The following is a 23,437-nucleotide window of genomic DNA, read 5'->3' on the forward strand; positions in this document are numbered from 1 at the left end:
TCAGCTTAATCCTGATATTTATATCTAATATTATATATTTTGATTTCTTTATGTCTATTTTCGTTTGGGTGTGAAATCAAAACCAGACATTTTTGTGCTCTTTACCCGGCCCATTAACCTGGCCGCTGCTGGGGATAGTGGTGTCCCAGAGACCTGTGACCCTGATGCACCCCTGCTTGAAACCGGCGTTTTGGTAATCCTTCCACTTCTTGAGTTGAAGCTGAAGATACTTTCTTCTTTTTTCTGTCTTTTTTTTTCCGCCTCGTTCTTTAGAATGCGATCATGGATATTATCCCTTCGTGATTGTGCCGGTGGTTCATAAGAATATGTATTCTCGGTAACAAATCCATACGAGTTTACAGTTGGCGGAGTAATTACGTCAACGGCGGAATGTACGGCAGGTAAATTGTGGCTTGATTTGGCATTGTGTGAAATGTCAAGTCGAGTATTCTCTCGAGAAATTTTCTTCGGTTTCACTTCATGTGCAGGTCTCTTATTATTCTTCTCGCCAATAACCTCCGGAGCAAACATCAGAGCATTCTTTGCATCTTTGGCAACATTACTTCTAAGTCTAGTTGGTCTTCGGTCTGTAAGACCCAAGTTCTCAGTAGCACGTTCCGACTCTGTAAATGCTCTGTCAGTGATGAACCGTGCTTGTTGCTTGTCCATTATACGCTTCGTGCTTTCCACATGACCACTATCTAACTTATTTGACTTCCAGAGCCATGAGAACTTTTCTCTTTGTTCCTGAATTTGTGCTTCCAAGAGTGAGTTAAACGAGTCATTATCTTCTGAAGTATACTTTGCTTGATATTCGTCCAAGCTAACACTTGGGGTAACACTAGTGTCAGGGGGCATTCCCCCAAAATAATCTCTAGATATGATATTGGAAAGCGATTCCGAGTATTCATCTTCTGCAATGACTTTCTCCGGTCTTTTTAAACGATAACCATCAGTTTGGTTCGTGGTAATACTTTCTGATTCAGCTTGTTGTACTACAAGTCTCATCTTTCCACCCTCCGAACTCTCTACCTGAGGCCATTTCTTGAACTCAATAAGTTCACCAGCAGGGGAATCCGAGGCAGGATGAGATTCAGATGACGCCCCATCTCTCTCTACTTTAACTAAACGTCTTTCTGATCCATTGTTCATGACATTTGTGATATGAGAATAAGAATAGAAAGCGCTATCAGCGTTGTGATCGCCGGTGTTCACGTGACATATAGAGTTAGATTATATGGCAAGGGGGTCCAGTTTGCCATTTTGCTCCTACTGGGGGTCAAACAACCATGATACGATTGCTTGTATAAGTAGAATATTCTCCATAGTAGGGATACTTAATTCTAACTGAGTGAGGCGAGTTACGGCCCTACTACTACTCCCTTCTTCTCATGGGAATCGAACTGCTCGCTCCTTTAATCGCATATCGGGATAAAGGATAGTTAGGTTTTCGTGCTTCACCGGATGATTAATAAATAACGACTCTTACAGTGGTTTTTAAAGGCAACGATAAAAACAATGACCGACGGGACGCCTAGCCGGACAGCGAGCGTTTCGCCGGGCCCTGGTTCTGGCACTAATGGAGAGGGCACACCAGCTCCCACTTTACCGGCACCAACCATCACTATTACGTCCACACAACAGGTTCGTGTAGGTTTCAAGTGTTATGTTGAGAAGAACGGCGAAAAGAGACTGGCAGAAATCCTCTCAACTCATGTTAGAAAGGGCAACCTGGAGTTTTATGTGCATTATGAAGACTTCAATAAGCGTTTGGATGAGTGGGTGAGCGAGAGCAGAATCGACTTGAGCCAACCGGTGACTTTACCGCGTCCTGAAAAGCCAAAGAAGAGCGGTTCAGAAACGCCAAAGGCCGGGCCACATAACAAGGTTGGAAAGAAGTCCACAAAAAAGACTACTAAAGCTGCAGCAGCGGCGGCAGCAGCTGCTGCTAGACATTCTGGGGTCTCAACTCCTAAAAACAAGAAGATTGGTGCTGGCAAGGAAAATGAAGAACCAGTCTCAACGCCGGGGAATGCTGATGTTATGGATTTGGATGATATCAAAGTCAATACTCAACAGGATCCAGACGACTTTAACCGTGAAGAAGAGATTGAAAAACTTAGAACATCGGGATCTATGACACAGAATGCACATGAAGTCGCTCGTGTTCGTAACGTATCAAAAATTATAATGGGTGAAAATGAGATCGAACCTTGGTATTTCAGTCCTTACCCAATCGAACTGACAGAGGAAGACCAGATATACATTTGTGAATTTTCACTGAGCTATTTTGGATCTAAGAAGCAGTTCGAGAGATTCAGATCCAAAAGTACCTTGAGGCATCCGCCAGGAAACGAAATCTATAGGGACGAAAATGTGTCGTTCTTTGAGATTGATGGTCGCCGTCAGCGTACGTGGTGTAGAAACCTGTGTTTGTTGTCCAAGCTCTTCCTTGACCACAAAACTTTGTACTACGATGTCGACCCATTTCTGTTTTATTGCATGACAAAAAGAGATGAAATGGGCCACCACCTTGTAGGATACTTTTCTAAAGAAAAAGAGTCTGCTGAAGGTTACAATGTAGCTTGTATTCTGACACTTCCTCAATATCAACGACATGGTTATGGTCGAGTATTGATTGATTTCAGCTACAATCTGTCTAAGAAAGAAGGTAAAGTGGGCTCTCCTGAAAAACCTCTCTCTGATTTGGGTCTTCTCAGTTACCGAGCTTACTGGGCTGACTCTATTGTTGAGCTACTTATTGAGTCAGGGAAAAATGACACAACTATTGAAGAGATCTCATCTTCAACGGCCATGACTACTACCGATATCATCCACACCCTTCAAACTCTGGGAATGTTGAAATACTATAAAGGGCAACATATTATTTGCCTGACAGAAGCCGTGGTTGAGAAATATGATCGCCAGAAGGCCCGTAAACGAATCCGTATTGACCCGTCAAAGCTGCTTTGGAAACCGCCTGTATTCACTGCTGCCCAACTACGGTTTGCCTGGTAAAGGGGGCAAAGCTCTATTTATTTACGTAATTTATTAATGACTAGCAACATATTTACACTTAAAAAATTAGCTACTGGATACAAGAAGAGCTACCTCTGGTAGCTGCGTTCTGCCTGCCGTAGACTCCCTCGTTGCTACGAAGCGGTATAAGAGTCCTTTGTCACATATTTCAATAGGCAGCGACTATGCAAAATTGGTAGATGGGTACCAATCAAATATGGTCCATGTACAAAAGATGGCTCACCAAGCACTTGACTCTGTAGATTGGCGTCGACATTCTTATCAATACCTAAGAGAAAACTAGTCAAATGGAATAGCCCTACGAAGACCACCAGATATATCCATTTCACTGGCAGCAATGGCGCTAGGAACTTTGATACCGCAACAGTCAGCCCAAGTGTTAGGAATGTGAACATGACCATGGTCATCCTCACTCGCACTGTGCTCACTCTCAGGGGATACGCCAGCTGGAGCAGGAAGCAGACTGCCAAACATAAAGTGCTGCATAATTGGTAACTTTCCAAGCACTTCAGCATTATACATCTTTAACATGCCCTCATTCACTTTAGACCACTTTTTAACACCCGAAATGTCGTCAATGAGGGGAGAATGCCATCTTAAGGAAGCAGTTTTGACGTCATTGATGAATTTGATGCACCCTAGGTACATGTACTTTTTATGATACATTTCAATAATATCAGGATCATGAATACTCATTGGTCGTAAGTGCTTGTGAGTAGAGAGCTGACTTGAACCAAATAAGAATGGTAAGAAATGGTAATCATCAAGACCCCAAACTCCGTGTGAGCCAGCTGGCTCTAGCCAGTAGGTATTTTGGATACGTCTCATTATTCGTAAATATAGCACAAAAATCTTCACCACTACAGCAGTGTATTCACTTTCAACAATTAATTGCAATGACTTCAAGCAATATAGAAAGCATAAAAAGTTGAGCTCATGGCCGCTACCATAATCAATACGCTGCCTATTACCCCAAGATTCATTAAAGTATGTGGCCAGCTCTTGGACCAAGGAATCATTTCCATCTTTACCATCACAGTATTTTTCATCAGTTTCCACAATTTCTTTTATCCATTGAGATGAGTGTCGCTGAATATCATCATAAAGATCTCTAAATTCAGGCTTGCCAAAACGAGAGGTTTGGTCGGCTGCTGGGTGGGCATCGATTAATTCAGTCACTTTTTCCAATATCTCAACAATCCGGCTCACAGCTCTTTCCGGTGCAACTCCACTGATTTCAGCATCATTTGTAATACCGGTGACAGCATGGTTCAAATCTTTGACAAATCCTAGGAGCTCAGTTTTAGTAATACTATTCTTGAAAAGATCCATATCTTTTTCGCTTAGTATCCTCTTGACTGGCACTCGAAACCCGTTCGTCGGTTCGGATCCGACTACTTCTGTCGTTTCCAATTTTTCATCCGTCATTTCGAAGCCTTGAAATAAATAGAATAAATATATAATAATAAGTCTAAACTGTCGTGCCCACTAATCTGATGGACATCAGAATTGTAATCACGTGAACATGTAACTCTTGAAGATACCCTGAGGGTACTTCTATCGAGTCTTCAATAAGATTCTGTTTTTGAAACTCCCCTGGCATGTACCGTCCCTAACGTGTTCGATTCCTGGTATGGGTAGTTTATGCCTGATTTCATTTTCTTCTGAAAACTTGGAGCCTTGAAGACGCATCGGAACTGATACCAGATTTTTAGACGATGAGTGTGCTTGTCACAAGTGGGGCTACTGTTCCATTTGAGAAGCTGATAAGAAGTACCCTGAGCGATGGTGTTCTACACCAGCTTGCAAAGCAAGGTTACCGACAAATTACCGTACAATATGGCAGCGGAAAAGCGATATTTGACGAGTCAGTCAGTAGTTGTCACGATCCGAAATTGAGCATAGATGGATTTGATTTTACAACTGATATGGCGAGAGAGATTGCCAAATATGACCTGGTGATATCACATGCTGGCACGGGGTCCATTCTCGACGCTCTTCGTGCAAACAAGAAACTGATTGCCGTCATCAACACTAGTCTTATGGATAACCACCAAGCTGAAATTGCTCACGAGTTCGAGTCACAGGGATATCTTGTATCTACAGATACAGAAAGTATTTCCGCAGCCTTGCAACGACTAGATTCAACTACTTTAAAACAGTTACCTCCTGCCGACAGTCTAAAATTGGCGGCCATAATCAATGAAGAAGCTGGTCTGTAACACATATTCTCCATCCCCCTCCCCCCTTTAAAAATTAGTAGCATACACCACCAATTCTTTTCGATCCATAGATCTAATTACCCGATCCACGAGGGCTTTATCAAGCAACCAACAGTTCACAACGTTTGTACAACAAGTACCGAGAGTCTGGGGCAGCGCCCCAGCGGCCTGATGCTAACCAACCCTCATACAATATCAGAGAGGAGAATATACAAATTAAATTATTTAGAGCTTGTAGCAGCGGCCGCAGCAGCAGCAGCGGCAGCGGGGTCAAATGCAAAGCTGCTTCCACAACCACAGCTCGAAGTTGCAAACGGGCTGTTGATAACCTTAAACTGGCTGCCTATTAACTCGGTGGTGTAGTCAATAGTAGACTGTTGGATGATTTCCAAAGATGTAGCATCGATGATGACTTTAGCACCATCACGCTCGAATACTGAGTCGTTGGAGCTGTCTATATCTTTTGTCGTCTTCAATGAGTAAATATACTGGAACCCATGACATCCACCGCTTTCGACCGAGATTCTCAATGCTAGATCGGGGTTATTATCCTGACTTTTCAGCAGATTCAGCTTTTCAGCAGCTTTCTGTGAAACATCCACTCTCAGGATTTGACCATTCTCGGACTTAATGGGGTTGGTGATTTTAGTGGCAGACTTAGGACCCAAGGTTGGGGAACTAACAATCCTTCGAACGCTCCTCGATGCTACAGCACTCGCATTGTATGTCAGAAGAGGTTGGGTTCTCTGTAAACCAGAGCCTATAAGACTGTGTACCGAGCGTTTGGATATTGGGGTAGCCCTGGCTGCTGTCAACCGTAGAGCCCCAGCCAACAAACCGGAGTGAGTCTGCACTAGTGGACGATACAAAGATGCCATCCTTGATATTCTGTATGCCAAAAAAAACTTTCGTGGGACTTCTCTATCCAGAAGAGTACAAATAAATAAATAACCAATCGCCTCTAAGGTGAAGCACCTTCAACATTTAGATCATCATCCATTTATTAATCAATTTTTGATGTTAGGGTTAACTGCTGTTCTTGTCCGAACAGGGTCTGGAGTGTTTACTAGGGGGTAGTACTTCTAGCGGCTGAGACTTCGGCCCAGACTTCGTTAGTCCTCTCGTTTCACTTCAGTCGGTTTTATGTGATGTCAGCAGTTGAGAAGTCTCGATTGCCATTGTTGCCAGGTTCGTCCTGGACCTTACTGCCGGATTCTCAGAAGTCAAGTGCTCGTCAGGAGAATAGTAAACAGGCTCTGGGGCAGCGCCCTAGCCCCTAGATCCAATCCCATCTGTTCCAGAATTCTTTTTTAAGGTGCGCTTAATTTTGGTTTAATATTTTAGATTGAGTAGTACCGGTCATCAACAGTGGAGCCTGAATCTGGCCCGGATCCGAATTGCACCGATGAGCCGTGCATATGTACAGGGAAGATAGAGATATATGAAAAGATAAGGTTGGTTTCGGTATGAAACGAAGCTTCGTATTTTCACAATTTGAGCTGAGAAATGGGTGTGATTATTCTGGATGGCACACAACTCGAAGAGCCTGTTTCAGCGTACCATATTCCAGGTGATAAAGGGGGTCCACTGTTCATACTAATACCTGGTAACCCTGGAGTATGTCAATACTATTCCGAGTACTTAGATGAGCTTAAAGGTCTGCTACCAAGCTATGAGTTCTTGTGTGCATCTCACAGAGGTATGGATGCCCTGCTGAATCCAAAAGGATCGGTTGGCAAGACAACTCCTTATAAGCTGACGGATCAGGTAGAACATTTGTGCAATGTATTAGAATGGGCGACTGCCAGGGCTACTTCTAGCGACCCTCGCGATGTAATTATCATGGGCCATTCCATGGGAGCCTGGTTACTACAACGAGTATTGGTCCGATTTGCAAACAGCCCTAAAATTAGGTTCAAAATGGCCGGACTACTTACTCCTACCATTCGAGACCTGGCAGGGTCACCTAAAGGCGTGAAGCTGTCGTGGATCCTCGACACGGTGACGCAATACCCTGGTTATGTTATGGCAAGAACAGTGCAAGCCTTGTATAAGACACTGCCGAATTTTGCATTTGGATATGCCATTAAACTGGGATTAGGTGGATGGTCATCTACACCCAGCCATGCCATAGTGTCCACTATAGCCATGCTGTCTCGCCCCAGTATCCTTGTTCAGGTAGGCCAGTTAGCAGCTGATGAGATTAGTCATATCAAGAGTGACCTACCAGAGTTCTGGGATGCTTCTATAGCAACCGATAGAGGTTTCGCCATATGGGCATACTTCGCGCAAAACGACCCCTGGGTGAGCGACACCACTCGCGACGAGATAATCAGCGAGCACAGCCACTTGCCGTCTGTACACTTCGATATTGCAAAAGGCGATCCCGAAGATGCTATAGCACACTCATTCTGCCTCCGCCAATCCAGCAGGTTTGCTAGAATCACAGCCTACCGCATCTCAATTACCCCTGGATTAGAACCTACCAAACCGCAACCCCCCACAATATCGTCTCAACTGTGACCCCCACATATTTTATACCTAGACTTATCAGCTGCAGAATCGATCCTAATTAAAAACTCCTGTCTGCCTCCGGCACCGGAACTTGGGGCATAGATATGGAAACTTCTGCTTCAGAGAAACCTTTTTAGGGGCCTGAAAACAACGACTGGAACTTAGCAAGAAGGTCAGGGGATCCGGGGCCCAGCCCCAGCGGCGGAGACGTTCTGGATCCGTGGGCACTCTCTCCGTCCAGCCGCACACTGTCCTCGATTTCTCCTGTACAGTTCTCTGCACTTTAACGCGGCTTAAAGATTCCGATCCTGCATATCACTCTGCACGATCTGCCAATCCCCTGCACACGCCAACGGGGCAGCCCCTGGACCCGGGTCCGGTGGTGGAGTCGGGGTCGGCGGATGTGCCTCCAGAAACTACAGCTCCTCCCAAACCGCTATGAACCTGATTCGCGGAAGTTGCCGGAGATATCTATGGGCGTAAGGTGAGGGTCGGGTATTTTTTTAGTCGGAGTCCGACAACAAGGGGGCGGAGGTTCGGCATGGCTGGCCTCACACTCGGACCGGCACAAGCCCGGTAACCGAGCGCTCTGTCATCACCCGTGGCCCGACTCGAGCGGCAGCGAGAGGAGCCACGGGGTCTGGGGCAGAGCCCCAGCCGCCGGAGGCAACCCCGGACCCCTGAAAATAGGGTCACATGACCGGTTTGTTAAAAATAGAAGCGGTTCCGAGATGCATTGTAAAAAATAATAACCGCGTGTGCGTCGCATAATGTTTGAACCGGCTGCGGATAGAATGCAGAAGGGAGCGAATTTTCGAGAATCCTGCGGGTCCGCAGTCACGGTGGGGCGCGATCCTGTCGTGGCCCGATTTTACCACCCCCGTCGACTCGGTACCTCTCTGATGGCTCGCTAGTATCCTTATGGACCCTACTAACCTCGCCAGGCGGGGCACCCAGGTTGCCCCCCATGCCAGATCGCTTGTACTGTCCTGGTGACCCAGGCCCAAACATACTGCAACTGACCCCACTTTTCCCGCTACTGCCAACAAGCTTTTAGTGGTAGAGGCGGACCTAGACCCACCCCCAACCTTTGCTGTTTTCGCCCATATCAGCCGCAGCCCTAACCTTGGCAATCTACAACAAGTGCACTTGCCGTGCTTACGAAAATGAAAAATGTCTTTAAGCTAACATTTATATTTCCTATTCGAGTAACGTAAAAGAATTTCCCCCAGATTGAGTGCATGCTCATGCCGGATCGCACACAAAACCATGCTTTAAGCGAGGTAGATTGTTGCATACCGGCAGAGTTAAATCTCCCAAATCGGTGGGGGGTCAGCAGCCTACTCTTGGACCCAGCCCACTTCGTGGCCTGGGACTGCTGCTGCACCCACCCATTTTGTGCACCCACCCGCAACCGGTGTGGTGTCTGTCCTATCTGACTAATTTTTTCGTGGGGTGGGGTGGCTCGGGTGTCGCAAGCTAATTTATTAACTAAATCCAAAAAAGTATATAAGTAATTCAATCCTCCCCCCACCAATAGTTCGTGACTTTTCAAATTAAATTTACTTTCAATCATTGCCACTGATTAATTTAAAAGGAGAGCTATCGCTTCCGAGGGATAAATTTATTCGCATTAAACTTCCTCGCACTCTACACACGTTTTAATTATAAAAACCCACTGCTTTTCTGTTTCTTTGCTATTGTAATACTTGGTATTGAAACTGCCTTGACTACTTTTATCCTTTGTGCTATTATCTCTTCGCTCTTCTTGTTTCTTTTCTAGTCTAGTAAACTAGCAAAGACTTCAACACTTTTTTCACATAAACACATCGCATATCAACCCACAGCCAAATTTTTTTCACTATGGTCGAAGCAACTCTTGTTCAGGATATCGACGAGCTGTACCGCGAGCAAATGCAGGCTCGATGCAGAATCTCATCCTTGTACGGCGACTTGCTATTGTCACAAGGCGCTCCTGACGGCAAACTTGCTTGTGCGTCGCACGACTGGTCATTGAGATCCATTCAATCTATCACTGAAGATCTCCATGACCGTCTCCCCTCTGGCCAAGAGCCCGTCAACCCCTACTCCAAATACTTCCTTACCGACTCAAAGGACCACAAGGCTGTTCTCACTGAACTTCGCGGCACCCTCAGACGCCACAGCGAAGTCTCTACCCGCATCGAGCAACACGGCAAGGGCGTTCTCTAAGCGACCTGCAACCTGCATTGATGATATATGATTTATGATTTACACGAGTTTGGTTTTTTTGTTTTCTCTGTTTGCTATTTAATAAAATTTAATAATTTAATAATTTAATTTACTCACTTCTTTTGTGTCTTCGTGCCTCCTGATGTGTCCAGCAGTCCTAGTTACTCTCCAGCTCCTCTTCGTTTGGCTCGAGTCGTCAACGTTCGCCATGATCTCATGCGGAGCAACGAGGTCTGGACCAATGCCCTACTCGCCGGAGGCTGGCAAGTGTGCTCGGTGTTTAGCAGCTATGTTTAATAATTTACAGTTGAAAAAAGAGGGGATCTAGAGCCCGTTGGTGACAGCCATGATGTGGGCATGATAAGAGTCGAGCCCATGTGGGTCGTCGAGGTCGTCAGTGGTGATATCATCTTGTTGGAGAAGGTCTGTCACTTTGGACACATCGACGTCGAGGTAGTCGGCAAGGAACTTGCCAATGTCGGTGTTCTCGTTGCTACCTCCTAGGGTCTTGAGGATACGACGGTTGGCCCGTTTGTGTCCCGAGAATCCGTACACATTGACGTCGACTGCCGAGTGGCCGTGGGTACTCCAGCCGGTCTGAGATCTCAGAGAGATAATATTGGCAATGTGGTCTTCAGACCGTTTTTTGTTATCAGCCAGAAGCTTAATTTGTTCTTCTGTTGGTTCTGGAATACCCAGACCCTCTTTCAGAATGTCAGTCTTGATAAAATCATATACATCCTTCCCATTGTAATGTCTTAGAGCATGACCCAAGTATTCCGCAGAATGGGTGGCATTGTCCAGAGCTTCAGGATACCACAGATAATCGGGGTAGGAAGGAGTCAATTGGCGAGCAGTAGCTAACCCACCAGTTTCGTGGTCAGAGGTACTGACGACAATGGTCTCGACATTAGACTTCTTGGAGAACTCAATAGCAGCCTGGAAAGCCCTGTCAAAAGCCAGCACCTCGCGTACTTGAGCAGCAGGATCATTCTGATGACCGGCATGGTCGATTCTCGATCCCTCAACCAAAAGGAAGAATCCCTTATCAGAGTGCTTAGTAGCCAACTCTAATGCACGGATAGCAGTTCTAGTGGTGTCCTCCAAACTTGGGTATACAGAGTCGTCTCTATCAAGATCATATGGAATATCGCCAGGGGCCAGTAACGCCAATAATGGCAGCGAAATGTTGTTACCGCCCTTCAATAAATCGTATTGCTCACGATTCTCAACATATTGCCAGCCGTCCTCCACAGCTTCTTCAACAAGATTTCTACTATCATGACGACAGCCACCATCAACTGACCCAGGCAAAAAGTGGCATCTGCCACCACCAATCATCAAGTCGACCATTCTGCCTAAAGGATACATACCCAGTTGGTGCTCGGCAATGAGATCCTCCTCTTCTCTGTGCAACACATGGGCTGAGAAAGAAGCAGGTGTGGCATCAGTGATACGGGTTGTGACAACCATACCAGTATGATAACCACGTAACTTAGCTCCTTCTAACACGGTACCACAAGGATCAGTATCTGGGAAAACACCAATAGCTCCATTATATGTCTTGAATCCACAGGCAAAGGCAGTGGCTCCAGCGGCACTATCAGTTACCAAGCTATCACTGCTTCTCGTTCTAGAATGACCGATAAAATGGTCGTCCAAGTGCAAAATGTCATCAATTGGCAAATTGTCTCGATATTGACGGAAACTTCTAGTCAAAGACAACGAAGCAGGTCCCATACCATCTGACACAAAGAAGATAACATTTCGTTTAGGGCTCTGGTGGGACTTGAAAAGATCTGAAAAGTGGCCTGGACTGTAATACAATGCTAAAAAGGTTGCCAGGGTAGCCCATATGCCTAAAAATACCATGGTCTTATTGTGCTCCTGGCTGCGACCGCCCCTTCTCCAGGCGGGCAGTAGTGTTTCGTCGGCCATAATGATAACACAACAGATATAGCGGATAAGAAATTCGTGATCTAAAGTGAGAATACGTAAAACGATCAATCAAATGACACTAGAGTAGGAAACACAAGACCAAATTGAAACTTAAATCCAAAATCCAAAATCAGTTCAAACCAGATAGACCAAGTCCTAAATATAAAATGCCGTTTGCTCTGTCTGATCTACTAAATTACCAATTACAGTGTACTGGTTGAAACCTTATCAAAGATTAGATCCCGGATTACAAACTTAAAACAACAGCCACAAATAAAAGGGTAATGTGCCTGCTGTACTCAGACTTGCCACCGGTGAATACAATAATCAGCGACCTAGTGCTTTGATCTCAGTGATTTGAGACGAGATGATGAACGACGAACCGCAATCGAAATGCCTAACTAATACTAATACCAATTCGGAATGGCAAATTAAAAAGACAACTAACCGAGCAACAAATCGAACAAGTATCACAAAAGTTTCCAACGATGCTTGTCGAAGATATATATATCAACAATGCCAGATCAGTGAACCAATATTATGACTGTATCTACTACAGCCCTATATATAAACAGATCGAGGCAGCCGTTCGCTCATCAGGTGCACTGAGATACATCGCAAGATCAGCGTGCTCGACCTAACCACTGTTGACGTGGGGCTGTATCAGACAGCCTCTGGCGGCTGGGGCGCTGCCCCAGACCCCGTTGTGCTCCCCGAAGCTGAGTATTCTGGGCTGCCAGCTATCGACAGTCGACTTTGTCGATTTATTGAAGTGGTGGAAGCAAGAGGGTCCAGGAAAAGTCTCAAAATACGGGAGTAATCACTCGCCCAGGTTTGTTTACATCGCAGGAATGCAAATGGGTACTAGTGCTAAATACCTGCAATTTAACTTTCTAAGATTAGTGTCTGTTCAACGATATTATATTAGCCTCACATCACGTGTTAACAATAGAGAGCATTTTTCGTCTCGCGAAGGCGGTAATTAAGCTGACGGATGACGGATGACTCCATTTATGAGTGAAGGGAGGCTGTTCTTGAATATGACTGTGGGATGGGATTCAAAAAGCTTTTAACCTATATTTCAAAAGACTTCTTGTTTTTGTTCCTGTTTCCGGTTAATTTCGTTGTATATAAACCGATAGCTAAATAGTATATATATAATATATGCCAATGCAAAAGACTGTTGAAATTTGTGAGCTCTATAATTAGATAGGATGGAATTAAAAAAAAAAAAAAAGAAAATAGAATAATCAACGTTAGGAGTATATTGGTAGCCAAAACTTAAGACGGTATGGTGCTGGGCCCATTGTTATCATTGAGTCGATCATGGCAGAAACCTGCATAGATAAGCCTATCAGCAGCGATAAGCATCACTCACACCGCGTGGGTATTCTCCTGCGAAGCAGGAGCAACGGGGTCTGGGGCGGAGCCCCAGCTGCCGGAGGCAAAAGACCGACTGTAGAATATTCTAAATGTCTCTTTATATTATAAAGTTAGCAGCCAAAAACGGATTTGAAAGAAGTAGGGTCGAAGTTGAGGTCGTTGGATTCGATGTCGCGAGTCGAATCAATCAGCTCTTCAACAGTGTCTTCATCTACGGACCAGAAGCTGTGGATGGCCGATGCGATACGCTGAGATGATGCCTTGAGTTCGTCCTCGGCAATAGCAGCAAAACATAAACGGAAGTATAAACTGGCATCCTCAATGAGACTCTCAGCGGGGCTGAACATACGGCCAGGAGAAACGAGAACCAGATTAGGAGCTCGTGTCATCCAGACCCACAATGCAGTGGATAGTTCTTCATTAGAATATGAGTTGGAGGCCAGAGGATGCTTGTCTAAATGCACCTTGAGCCAGACAAACATGCCGGCACGGGGCCAGTCGAAGTCGTAGTAGACATTTTCCAAATTAGACACCGAAGTCCAGCCTTGTTCGTCAGACATCTCGTCAACTGAGATCTTGGCGTCATCCAGAGCTTGGCACATCACTACCATTCTACGCTGGTACTGGTCACGGAGACCGCTGAGCCATTGCACCCAGCCGTCAAAAGACCAGCTGGCTGCTTCTGGCACAGGTTCTCGTTTGGACCGAGCCAATGTGCTCACAAAGCTTCCGGGACCAGTTTCAGATACAGCAGAAGAGTTGGGTGCCCCAGCCCCAACAAGCTTGGCAATCATCGACTGCACAAAACCCGATGGCTGTTGTGTAGACCCCTCAGTCATTCTTGTGATTCTCTCAATGACAGCAGGCTGGGCAGTAATCCAACCTAAACGGCATCCAGGAGCCACATTCTTTGAGAACGTGTCAAGTCTTACCACCCGTCCATCAGTATCAATTTCCAAATAGCTCTGAACAAGTGAATCAAGGAACTCATAACCAGAAGACTTCTTCGTACCAGCATGACCATCTGTAGAACCTGGATCAGTGCTTGGTGGGTTGGGATCCTCCTCGTCTGCAGCAGGATATTGTAAGAACCAGTAAGGTTCGTCTTCAATAATGACCACATCATACTTGCTACACACTTTGTAGATTTCCTTTCTTCTTTCAACAGAAACAACGCCACCAGTTGGATTCTGTCCCGTAGAAACTGTATACAGTAAATGAGGGCGCTTGCCAATACTATAATCCCAGTTGGCCAATACAAACTCCAAACTGTCGGCTAGTAAGCCCTGGTAATCAATGTCTACAGGAACGATATTCAGTCCTTTAAACTTGGCAGAATCAACTGCACTCATGTAACAAAACTTCTCAACCAGCAAACCTTCTCTCTCACTGACATCGTTTCTAGCAGGAGACCAATCATTTGCCAGTGTAGCCAGAGTCTTGTGCATACCATCAGTGTTTCCACATGACAGAATAATATCGGCCCCTCCATCATATGGGATATTGGGATGCAGATTCTTAGTAGTAAACTCCTTGAGCCACTCGTAAAGCACAGGGATTCCCTGAGCAGTTCCATATTGCAAAACGGTGGCAATATCTAACGGAGAAGCATTGACACCGCTGCTGTCCACCTTTGGCACTACGATATGACTGCTCTGGGCCCGTCCCTTATCACTGCCCGAAAACCGATGTGGTTGGGCTACCGCCGCCTCCAAAGTGTCATACGGAAAGTAAGAGTAATGCGGGAGTCCTATTTCATTGTTAGTAACCATTCACAATAGGTCTCTGCCTCCGGCAGTTTGAGGTGCTGCCCCTAACTCCAATGTTCCTCTCGCTAGGCTCCAGCAGTTCTGTCTGGGGTCCAAGCAATCTCCTGCAAAGCACGAGCTTTGGGGGTTGAGACGGGGCTTTCACATAACTTACCGCCGGCAAGATTGCCAATGCCCTTGATGGCAAAGTATTTGTAAAACTTCTTGAACTCGCTGCCCTGCCTGTTTTTGGCATTTTCGCTATAGTAGTGCGATAAGTCTCTTGGAGGTGCCATAGTCAGATGAGTTTCTCCCTTGGCCTGACAAACTATGCTATTACTGTCGTCTAAAAATATGTTCCCAAATGGTAAAGAGATGTCTGGCAGGTAGTTCTGTGGTGCGAGCAATATGAATGGAGAGGATGCTATTACGCAATTCCTGATGTAGGTTTATAAACTTTCGGTCTGGTGCGCTGACGTTAGATAAGAGCTGGTACACGGCACTAAACGAGATCGAGTGACGCAGCGACCTGCTTATCTGCCTTATCTCTATCTGATGCATGATATCGAGCGGAATCCGAGCGTAACGGCTGCAGCTGCCAACTCCTAGCTCCACCTCCGCCAGGTCTCTTTCTATCTGGCCAAACGAATTCACTCATGTCTATTCTTTCATTTACCTATTTAACTTCTCTGCTCTAGCACCCAGATCTTGTCATTTTCCACCATAGACCCATATCGGCCTATAATCTACTGCCAGCCGCTAAAATAGCCCCTTGCATGGGAGCTTATCAGTAGTGCGGTTAAATTGGTAAGCGTCTGACGGGCTCGAAATGAACTAGTTATTTCCTGCGACGACTGGAGCTCCGTCCCGGACCCCGCCGTTCCTCTCGCTTTTTACTCAAGTGGGGTCTCGGCTTGGCCAGTGCTCCCCTTTCGTCGAAATTCGCAAGAGTATGACCCCCATACCCAACTCAAGCGAGATGAGAAGAGCACTGGAGTCTGGGACGGAGCCCCAGCCGCTGGCAATTACCCACCACCTGTCAAGTATAAGTTGAAATAAATAAATACAATTACCTGAGCTTAGGGGGACGCTGCTGTTTGTTACGAACGAGCCGCGATACAAGCCATTCGGTAGCGTCTTCGACACCAGTTCCATCAAGGGCACTGATGGGAAGCACACGACTGTCTCTGGCGCTCATTTTCTCTGCTATTTTGTTGAAGATCTCTTTAATGTCCTCAACTTCGAGCCTATCTTCTTGGTCCTGTTTGTTCGCAAGCATGAGAATGGGCGTGCCTTCTATTGACTCTGATGACACTATCTTATCAAGAGCGTCCCGACACTGCTCAATTCGTGTCCTGTCTGTAGAGTCGACGACAAATACCACTGCATGCGCTTCAGTATAGTAGCTCTCCCATAGTGTACGCAGGGCCTCCTGACCGCCCAAGTCCCATATCTTTAACATAACTCCGTTCTTCGTAATATGGGCCACGTTCTGACCCACAGTAGGGGCAATTTTGTCAGGAGCTAAACCCTTTGTGTTCGAGTATTCAGTTTTTAACCGCTCCAAAAGGGTCGTTTTTCCGGCATTATCCAGACCTAGAATCAGAACGGCATACTCTTCCTTTCTCGTGAAATTGGCATACAATGACCTCGCCAGATGGTACATTATATCTCTGTTAATATCACCACACTAGTGGACCAGCCTTTTGTAATTCCAGATATATTGGAAACCAGGATCCTGATAGAACTCACACAGTTGACTTGGTAATCAACGACGAGACTACGGCACAACTGGAAAATATTAAAGTACAGACGGAAGTCGTAAGAAGTTTATTTCAAGCCAAGAAAAATCAAGTAAAAAAAAAAAAAAATTATGATAATAAATTAAGGCTCTTTTTTTCTTTCGTCGAATTTGAGGTACGGTCTATGTTCTATGATGACCCCAAAAAAAGACAGAGGAAAGTGTAGTGAACAATGATTAGACCGAGAATATTATAGACCCTTAACGCGATTTCCAAGCTGATAACACAGCCATATAGTGTAAAGAGGCGGAACTGGAATAGGCTCAATGTAAGCGCACGGTGTCAAAAATGTCGAAAACAATCCACCAGATCTGCCAGCTATCAGATCAGATATCAGCAGTATGTATGTCTGTCGCCCTTTAGGGTCAAGTCGCACGTCTGCATATGGCTCATCTATGACTGCCGCTGACGCGCTTCATCATTATCAATGCACGTGACAGCCTAACTCTCCAGTATCCAATCTTGAACCACTTTGACACAATCCTATCTCTTCGACGGCGTATATTGCTTATAGTGGCATCTCCATCAATTCTGAGAAGGTAAAGACAAATGATTGAACGTAGCAGGAGAAGTCATCGAGGCTGAACCCCAGCCGACCTAGCCCCGGCCCTCGAAATTTTCTCAGCCGCACATGTGATTGAGAGCCGATCCAAAGCAGCAGTAGAGTCAGACATCTTTTATTGTCTTGGATAGCGCAAATAAGTTTGAAGACGAGATTGTGATCTTTTTTGTTGCTTTGATAGGATGTCTGTGGTAACTACTGATCTCCAGGGTACATTGCCATTGATTGCCAGAGGAAAGGTTAGAGACCTTTACCAGTTGTCTGACGACAAGCTGCTCTTTGTAGCGACTGATCGTATCTCAGCTTTCGATGTAATCCTCAACAATGGTATCCCATCTAAGGGCAAGCTTCTGACTGGATTGTCAGAGTTCTGGTTTGAACTTCTTGCCGATGTCACCAAGAACCATCTTGTTCCAGGTGTCAATTCTCACAACTTGGCCAAGGCTCTTCCCCAATCTGTGAGCTCAAACGATGAGCTTATTAGTCAATTAATTGGCAGAAGCATGGTCGTCAACAAGTATAAAGTACTTCCACTTGAGGTCATTGTCCGAGGATATATCACTGGCTCTGCTTGGGCTGAGTACAAGAAATCGGGCACCGTTCATGGTATCCCACAAAAGGCTGGCCTTCAGGAAAGTGAGGCTTTCGAGACCCCTATCTACACGCCTAGTACTAAAGCTGAGCAAGGCGAACACGATGAGAACATCCATCCAGATGAGGCTGCCAAGATTGTGGGCCCTGAACTGGCTGCTAAGCTTGAGAAGCTCGCACTCAAACTCTACACTACGGCACGTGACTATGCTCTCAGTAAGGGAATCATTATCGCTGATACCAAGTTCGAATTTGGTACTGACGAGAATGGAGACATTGTTCTTCTTGACGAAGTCCTAACTCCAGATTCCTCACGATTCTGGCGTAAAGATACATACGCTCTTGGCAAGAGTCAAGATAGCTACGACAAACAGTTTGTGCGTGATTGGCTGATTTCCAACAATCTCAAGGCCGTTGATAACGTAACTATTCCCGACGAAATCGTCGAAAAAACCAAGGCCAAGTATGTCGAGGCTTACGAAACCTTGACCGGTAATAAATGGGTCGAGTAGGTGTGTAATATCTAAAGAGGACAATTAAATGTATACTACTTGGGCTGGTTCACTGCCCTCAGGCACCTGAGGTTGGGTGGTAACGCAAGCTCCCCGAAACCCAAATGATTTATTCAAATAATTCCCTGGAGAGCGATGCTTTCTCTATAGCAACTTAAAGTGTTGGGCCCGAAGCACCGTCTGGCGACCGACTACTATTCAGTTGCCTCGGAGCAGCACCCCGGTGTCGATATCGGCACAGCCGCATGTTTGTGGGGAACCGGGATAAGGCGATGAGGGCAGGATAGGTAGGAGGATTGAGTAAATGACGCCTGGCTGTGTTTGAGTGGTAACGAATCTGACGCAAGTAATTGTTGTATATTTATTTGTACCGACTGTGGAAATAGCGACAGAGAACCATTCTACAGCTGAAGACTGAAATTCCTACTTCATCTGATTGCTGTGTCCAAGACACGGTATCGGCGGCTTTTTGTTATCAGAAGTTCGCACAGTTCCAGTTTCGTTTTCTTATGAATCTTGCTTTGGAGACTGGCTATTTTGTTGGTTTACTCACTTTGGATGAGCCATGCTGAGAAAACTGGGGAATGTGCCCAGAACTGTACAGAACAAAAAAGTAGGGCAGTGCTGCCATGAATTACACCCATTTGTGGGCATGCCGGCGAGATTGTTTGGCCATTCAGTCCTCGGTGGTAATCCCAATCATGCCAATGGCACTAGGCTGTTATATAAGTCCTTGTTTCAATCTGATAGGATAGTTTCTAGCATTTTTGATACTGGGTCACGGCGTACAATAATGCTAAGACGACCAAGATCGTACGATCCTGCGAGCATACACCCAGTGCCCACGAATGTGCCAAAGTTGGCAAGATCTGTCTCGGCTTATTATACAGTGGAATCGGATAATCACTCCAAAGCGCGAATCAATTTATTAAAAAATCCATCGTATTTGGGTCACTATACGTCTCGTGTGAATAGAACTTACAATGAGGATAGATACTATGCTGGAGTCTTGAAACTACCAGTGGGATCCAGTTTGACATCCAAATATGTTCGCCAGAAATTTACCCATCATGACCGGCAGGTGTTTAATTTCGCTGTATTTGACGGGCATGGTGGATCCGAGTGTAGTCAATTTCTGCAGGATCATCTTGCAGAATACGTGGAAAATTGCGACTTATCATCAGGAACTGCTCTTCGCGATTTATATAGAAAAAACGTTGGCGGGTATTGGCGAGCATGGGGTCCAGAACTAGATCGTTATGTCAGTAGGTTGACAGCAGTGGATGATTTCCAACTCCGGCTTCCATTATCGTTCTTGAAGGCTGATTACGAGTTCAGTGAGAAATTCGAGCGCGCCGGGTCCACCGCCACCAGTGTATATTTATATTCAGATGAGGAGTCCATTAGTGCCAATGGAGACGGCACCAACCTGATAGGTAAGACTGCAGCGGCCAATGATAGCGAAGATGCGGTCGACTATTCGAGGACTCCAAAAGCGTTCTGGGACCAGGATCAAGTAACAACTCTTGTTGTTGCTCATGTGGGTGATACGAGATGTATATTGTGCGACCACCATGGCAATGTACATCAACTTACTACCAACCACCACCCATCAACATCTGTGGAAAACACACGTCTAAAACGTTATGCAACCTCCTTCTTCACTGACTCGTTTGGTGAGGAGCGTTTCGGTAGCTTTGCAAATACTAGAGCATTTGGAGACTTTGCAGCGAAAGCAAAGGGAATTACTGCAGAACCTGAGATTGTCGAGTGCCGAATAGGTGACAAAAGGAAAATAAAGTCCCTGTCGTCAACTTATCCGAGACATATTAAGACTTTCACTGGAGACGAAGCATTTTTGGTGCTAATGTCGGACGGTGTAACTGAAATGATATCTGACCAAGAAGTTGTTGACCTGGTTATCAACACAGCCAATAAAGCTGGATCTGGCAGGGGTACGCCTCAGGATGCTGCCAAGGAGATTGTACATTACGCAGCTGCTGTTGGTGGAGATGACAATGCTACCTGCATGGTTATTCGTCTAAGTGGCTGGGGAAAGTGGGATACTTGGTACGACCGCACCGCCCCTCGTCGTGAAGAAAAGCTCTCGAGCTATTCAGTACGAGCCCCACGAAGAACTTAATGTAATACCTTGCTTCCATGGAGGCTGCAAAATATTTAATTTAATAGCATCTTGTCTTGCATACTATACTATCGCACTATGTCTTTGCCTCGGGCTGATCAGCATTGGTCAGGTATTATGCTGACCCAATCTTATAAAACTTATTGTGGATGACTGTTCTCAGAGCGTAGCGACAACCTTAATAGGACACTCCTGGTCGGTTCAGCAGTCTTTTCACGTAAGAACTCATTATAATTTCTATTCTCCAAACAGCAACTAGACTCCACTAAATAAACCATGCCAGGTGTAGGTTCACGAAAATATGGGGCAACCTCTTCCAGTGGCCAAGGCTCCGCCCCCCATCGGTAGAGCCCACATGACCGGAGTAATCGGCACTTGCACCTATAAGTCTTGGAATCATCCCTCTTGATCTTGGAAAGCTAATATTGATTAATATTAGCAATATCCATGTGTGTTCCAGCCCACAGGACAGCCAGCAGTGCGGATACAAACCACTACCCATACTTGTCTCCAGGCTCAAAGAAGCTCCTTCATGTAATCTGTGTCATACCGATCGCGTGACTTCATGGCGGTTACGTTGGCATTGTGCGATATACTACTACGTTAATATCGACGCTTCACACGTCTCCATCAGTTCCCTCAACAGTTGGTCCGGATGAACTCCAAAGACTGGCTATCACTAGTACTCTATCAACAAGGTATAGTATATATTGCAGAAGCTCCTCACCATAGTAGTTATAATCGATCAATGCCATCTCAAAAATGTACCACTTAGTCAAGAAGGTGGCTAGACAATAAAACAACGGTGTAGCTACTTGCCGGACCCCTTTCTGCTGGCATCATTTCCAAGTGTACTCTTACCTTCCTAAGCAATATATTTCACCCAGCCCAGTAGATTCCAAGAGACTGCTGACATCCCAGCATAAATGGTGACTAAAAATGTAGGATCTAATTGAAGCCGGACGGTGGCTACTCCAGTCAGTAGATTCTGGATCTATACAACCCAAAGCCACCAATACACGCCTTCCTTTTTATGCAGATGTGATCCTAATAACTGAGTGCCTTGACTGGAATATTTGAGGTATACTGCCCAGTATAGACGGTATCACTAGTAAAGCCCCGGTCCATACTCAATCAATAATAAGATACTGTCAATTGCTCTCAACCTACCTGGATTGCACACCTCAATTCCAGTAGTCCAGTCCCAGGATTATAATATAATAGATATAATGATATATTTATGGTAACATTAAAATATGTTAGATGTATATATTAATTCTGGGCGTGTGCCTTGAAGGCAGCCAGGGCCGGCGCCAGTCAAGCTCAGTACCAGTCGCCGATATCAGCGCCGGGTACTTTCACAGCCATCCTAGGCAGAACATGACAAGTCGCCATGACAGGCGCCAAGTATGTCCTATTATCTCCGGTAGCTTGACATATATTACCTGTCATAGACCGCAGCTGTTACCAGCGCCTGTCTATAGTCGGAGCCAGAGAGCCATGGTTGGCGCCAGTTAGACTAGTTCCAACAACGCCAGGATCTGATCCAAACGGTGAATCTAGCATAATAGGCAGCCATTAACCATTTACAGTCTGAGTTACCAATGTAATATACTGTAGAGCCACCTTCGATACCACCTAGTGTCACAAGAATTGGAAAGAATCTAGGAAGAATTTAGTAATAGAATCCAGTCCTGTTACCAGTACTGGTCACCGGTACTTACGTAGATTGAGTCCATGTATGTGACAGTCCATGACTAAAATATCTGTTAATGTTAGGGTCTTCGGAATAGTGGGTTATGAGGGTCAATTGGAATTTGGTCAAAAAAAAGTGGTGTGTAAGAGGGAAATAGAAGCAGGGGATTTGACCCCTATTTATAATATTTTGAGAGGTCACGCGGCTAGAACACCACGGTGGGTGACCAATGCCATAACATTCAAACCGCTGCATACTGAGGTGCAGATATCTTGCTTGCAGAGTCATCATGATATAGCTTTATGGGCACCATTCGATAGAGAAAAATCAGCGGATTAAGATGAACAAGTAATGAGACGAAATGACCGTAAATATGAGTTGCAATTGTGATTTGAGGCAATTTTCCCAGCTTTTAGGCTAGTCTGGCTTTACTAGTCCAGAATAAGCTTCGCTTGTCCGTTATGCAGGCGGATCATCTCATTAGTAGCCAAGTTCGATAAACGGAAAAAAAGAAAGTACCATGCAAGGATGTTATTTATTATGCATAAACTGTCAGACAGTAAATAGATAACAACTATGTGACATCAGCGGTAACCACTGTTTGACAATGAGATATGACTGATGAAATTAACAAGACACTGGGGTTTTCCCTAGTTTTACATAAAAATCTGTTTTTTTACCTGCATAAATTGCACTTATTGACTGTCACTGCTAGAAGCTAGGCAATGACCAGGGCCTTTATGATTGGTTTTCTCGTCATTAAGAGGGTCCTCTGTCATTAGGAGAGCCTGTTTTTGGTCATAAGTATTATTAAATGGAAGTGGTCCTGGCCCGGTATTAATGAGGACAAACTATTGTATCGTTAGGAATCGAAAAGGTGGTGCTGGTTTCAAATGCGACTGTTTTGCCTCTAACTAACTAGTACCAGGGTTATGAATAGTAAAGCTCGGCCGTCACTAGACAGCCATTGCATGCCTGAGTCCCTCTGTCTCCCTCAAATAGAATCATTCTTTTCTACGGGTTTAAGAGAAATGCATACCCCAACTGAGGTTGTAAATACTAGTGTTCTTTGAAAC

General features: G+C 45.3%; 12 protein-coding genes across 12 annotated transcripts; 5 read left to right on the forward strand and 7 right to left on the reverse strand.

Annotated features, from left to right (window-relative positions):
- Window positions 1–54: 54 nt before the first annotated feature.
- Window positions 55–1,152, reverse strand: AWJ20_3912 (uncharacterized protein; the record flags this gene model as incomplete). The annotated part of the gene is made up of 1 exon (XM_018880952.1): window positions 55–1,152. The coding sequence occupies one exon, from the start codon at window positions 1,150–1,152 to the stop codon at window positions 55–57; it is 1,098 nt and encodes a 365-aa protein (XP_018733591.1).
- A 366-nt stretch (window positions 1,153–1,518) lies between these two features.
- Window positions 1,519–3,018, forward strand: ESA1 (NuA4 histone acetyltransferase complex catalytic subunit ESA1; the record flags this gene model as incomplete). The annotated part of the gene is made up of 1 exon (XM_018880953.1): window positions 1,519–3,018. One exon carries the CDS (start codon window positions 1,519–1,521, stop codon window positions 3,016–3,018), a length of 1,500 nt encoding a protein of 499 aa, XP_018733592.1.
- A 300-nt stretch (window positions 3,019–3,318) lies between these two features.
- Window positions 3,319–4,467, reverse strand: RRD2 (peptidylprolyl isomerase RRD2; the record flags this gene model as incomplete). The annotated part of the gene is made up of 1 exon (XM_018880954.1): window positions 3,319–4,467. The coding sequence occupies one exon, from the start codon at window positions 4,465–4,467 to the stop codon at window positions 3,319–3,321; it is 1,149 nt and encodes a 382-aa protein (XP_018733593.1).
- A 290-nt stretch (window positions 4,468–4,757) lies between these two features.
- Window positions 4,758–5,261, forward strand: ALG13 (N-acetylglucosaminyldiphosphodolichol N-acetylglucosaminyltransferase catalytic subunit ALG13; the record flags this gene model as incomplete). The annotated part of the gene is made up of 1 exon (XM_018880955.1): window positions 4,758–5,261. The coding sequence occupies one exon, from the start codon at window positions 4,758–4,760 to the stop codon at window positions 5,259–5,261; it is 504 nt and encodes a 167-aa protein (XP_018733594.1).
- A 221-nt stretch (window positions 5,262–5,482) lies between these two features.
- Window positions 5,483–6,139, reverse strand: ISA2 (Isa2p; the record flags this gene model as incomplete). The annotated part of the gene is made up of 1 exon (XM_018880956.1): window positions 5,483–6,139. The coding sequence occupies one exon, from the start codon at window positions 6,137–6,139 to the stop codon at window positions 5,483–5,485; it is 657 nt and encodes a 218-aa protein (XP_018733595.1).
- A 628-nt stretch (window positions 6,140–6,767) lies between these two features.
- On the forward strand, window positions 6,768–7,784 carry AWJ20_3917 (uncharacterized protein; the record flags this gene model as incomplete). Its single annotated transcript, XM_018880957.1, has 1 exon — window positions 6,768–7,784. The coding sequence occupies one exon, from the start codon at window positions 6,768–6,770 to the stop codon at window positions 7,782–7,784; it is 1,017 nt and encodes a 338-aa protein (XP_018733596.1).
- A 2,526-nt stretch (window positions 7,785–10,310) lies between these two features.
- Window positions 10,311–11,924, reverse strand: PHO8 (alkaline phosphatase PHO8; the record flags this gene model as incomplete). The annotated part of the gene is made up of 1 exon (XM_018880958.1): window positions 10,311–11,924. The coding sequence occupies one exon, from the start codon at window positions 11,922–11,924 to the stop codon at window positions 10,311–10,313; it is 1,614 nt and encodes a 537-aa protein (XP_018733597.1).
- A 1,493-nt stretch (window positions 11,925–13,417) lies between these two features.
- On the reverse strand, window positions 13,418–15,079 carry ARO8 (bifunctional 2-aminoadipate transaminase/aromatic-amino-acid:2-oxoglutarate transaminase; the record flags this gene model as incomplete). Its single annotated transcript, XM_018880959.1, has 1 exon — window positions 13,418–15,079. The coding sequence occupies one exon, from the start codon at window positions 15,077–15,079 to the stop codon at window positions 13,418–13,420; it is 1,662 nt and encodes a 553-aa protein (XP_018733598.1).
- Window positions 15,080–15,141: 62 nt separating this feature from the next.
- AWJ20_3920 (uncharacterized protein) lies at window positions 15,142–15,351 on the reverse strand (the record flags this gene model as incomplete). The annotated part of the gene is made up of 1 exon (XM_018880961.1): window positions 15,142–15,351. One exon carries the CDS (start codon window positions 15,349–15,351, stop codon window positions 15,142–15,144), a length of 210 nt encoding a protein of 69 aa, XP_018733599.1.
- A 773-nt stretch (window positions 15,352–16,124) lies between these two features.
- Window positions 16,125–16,721, reverse strand: ARL3 (Arf family GTPase ARL3; the record flags this gene model as incomplete). Its single annotated transcript, XM_018880962.1, has 1 exon — window positions 16,125–16,721. The coding sequence occupies one exon, from the start codon at window positions 16,719–16,721 to the stop codon at window positions 16,125–16,127; it is 597 nt and encodes a 198-aa protein (XP_018733600.1).
- Window positions 16,722–17,601: 880 nt separating this feature from the next.
- On the forward strand, window positions 17,602–18,522 carry ADE1 (phosphoribosylaminoimidazolesuccinocarboxamide synthase; the record flags this gene model as incomplete). The annotated part of the gene is made up of 1 exon (XM_018880963.1): window positions 17,602–18,522. One exon carries the CDS (start codon window positions 17,602–17,604, stop codon window positions 18,520–18,522), a length of 921 nt encoding a protein of 306 aa, XP_018733601.1.
- A 793-nt stretch (window positions 18,523–19,315) lies between these two features.
- Window positions 19,316–20,665, forward strand: PTC6 (type 2C protein phosphatase PTC6; the record flags this gene model as incomplete). Its single annotated transcript, XM_018880964.1, has 1 exon — window positions 19,316–20,665. One exon carries the CDS (start codon window positions 19,316–19,318, stop codon window positions 20,663–20,665), a length of 1,350 nt encoding a protein of 449 aa, XP_018733602.1.
- Between the last annotated feature and the right edge of the window lie 2,772 nt (window positions 20,666–23,437).

This window comes from Sugiyamaella lignohabitans, chromosome C (genome assembly GCF_001640025.1).
Source record: "Sugiyamaella lignohabitans strain CBS 10342 chromosome C, complete sequence".
Classification (NCBI taxonomy): Eukaryota; Fungi; Ascomycota; class Dipodascomycetes; order Dipodascales; family Trichomonascaceae; genus Sugiyamaella; species Sugiyamaella lignohabitans.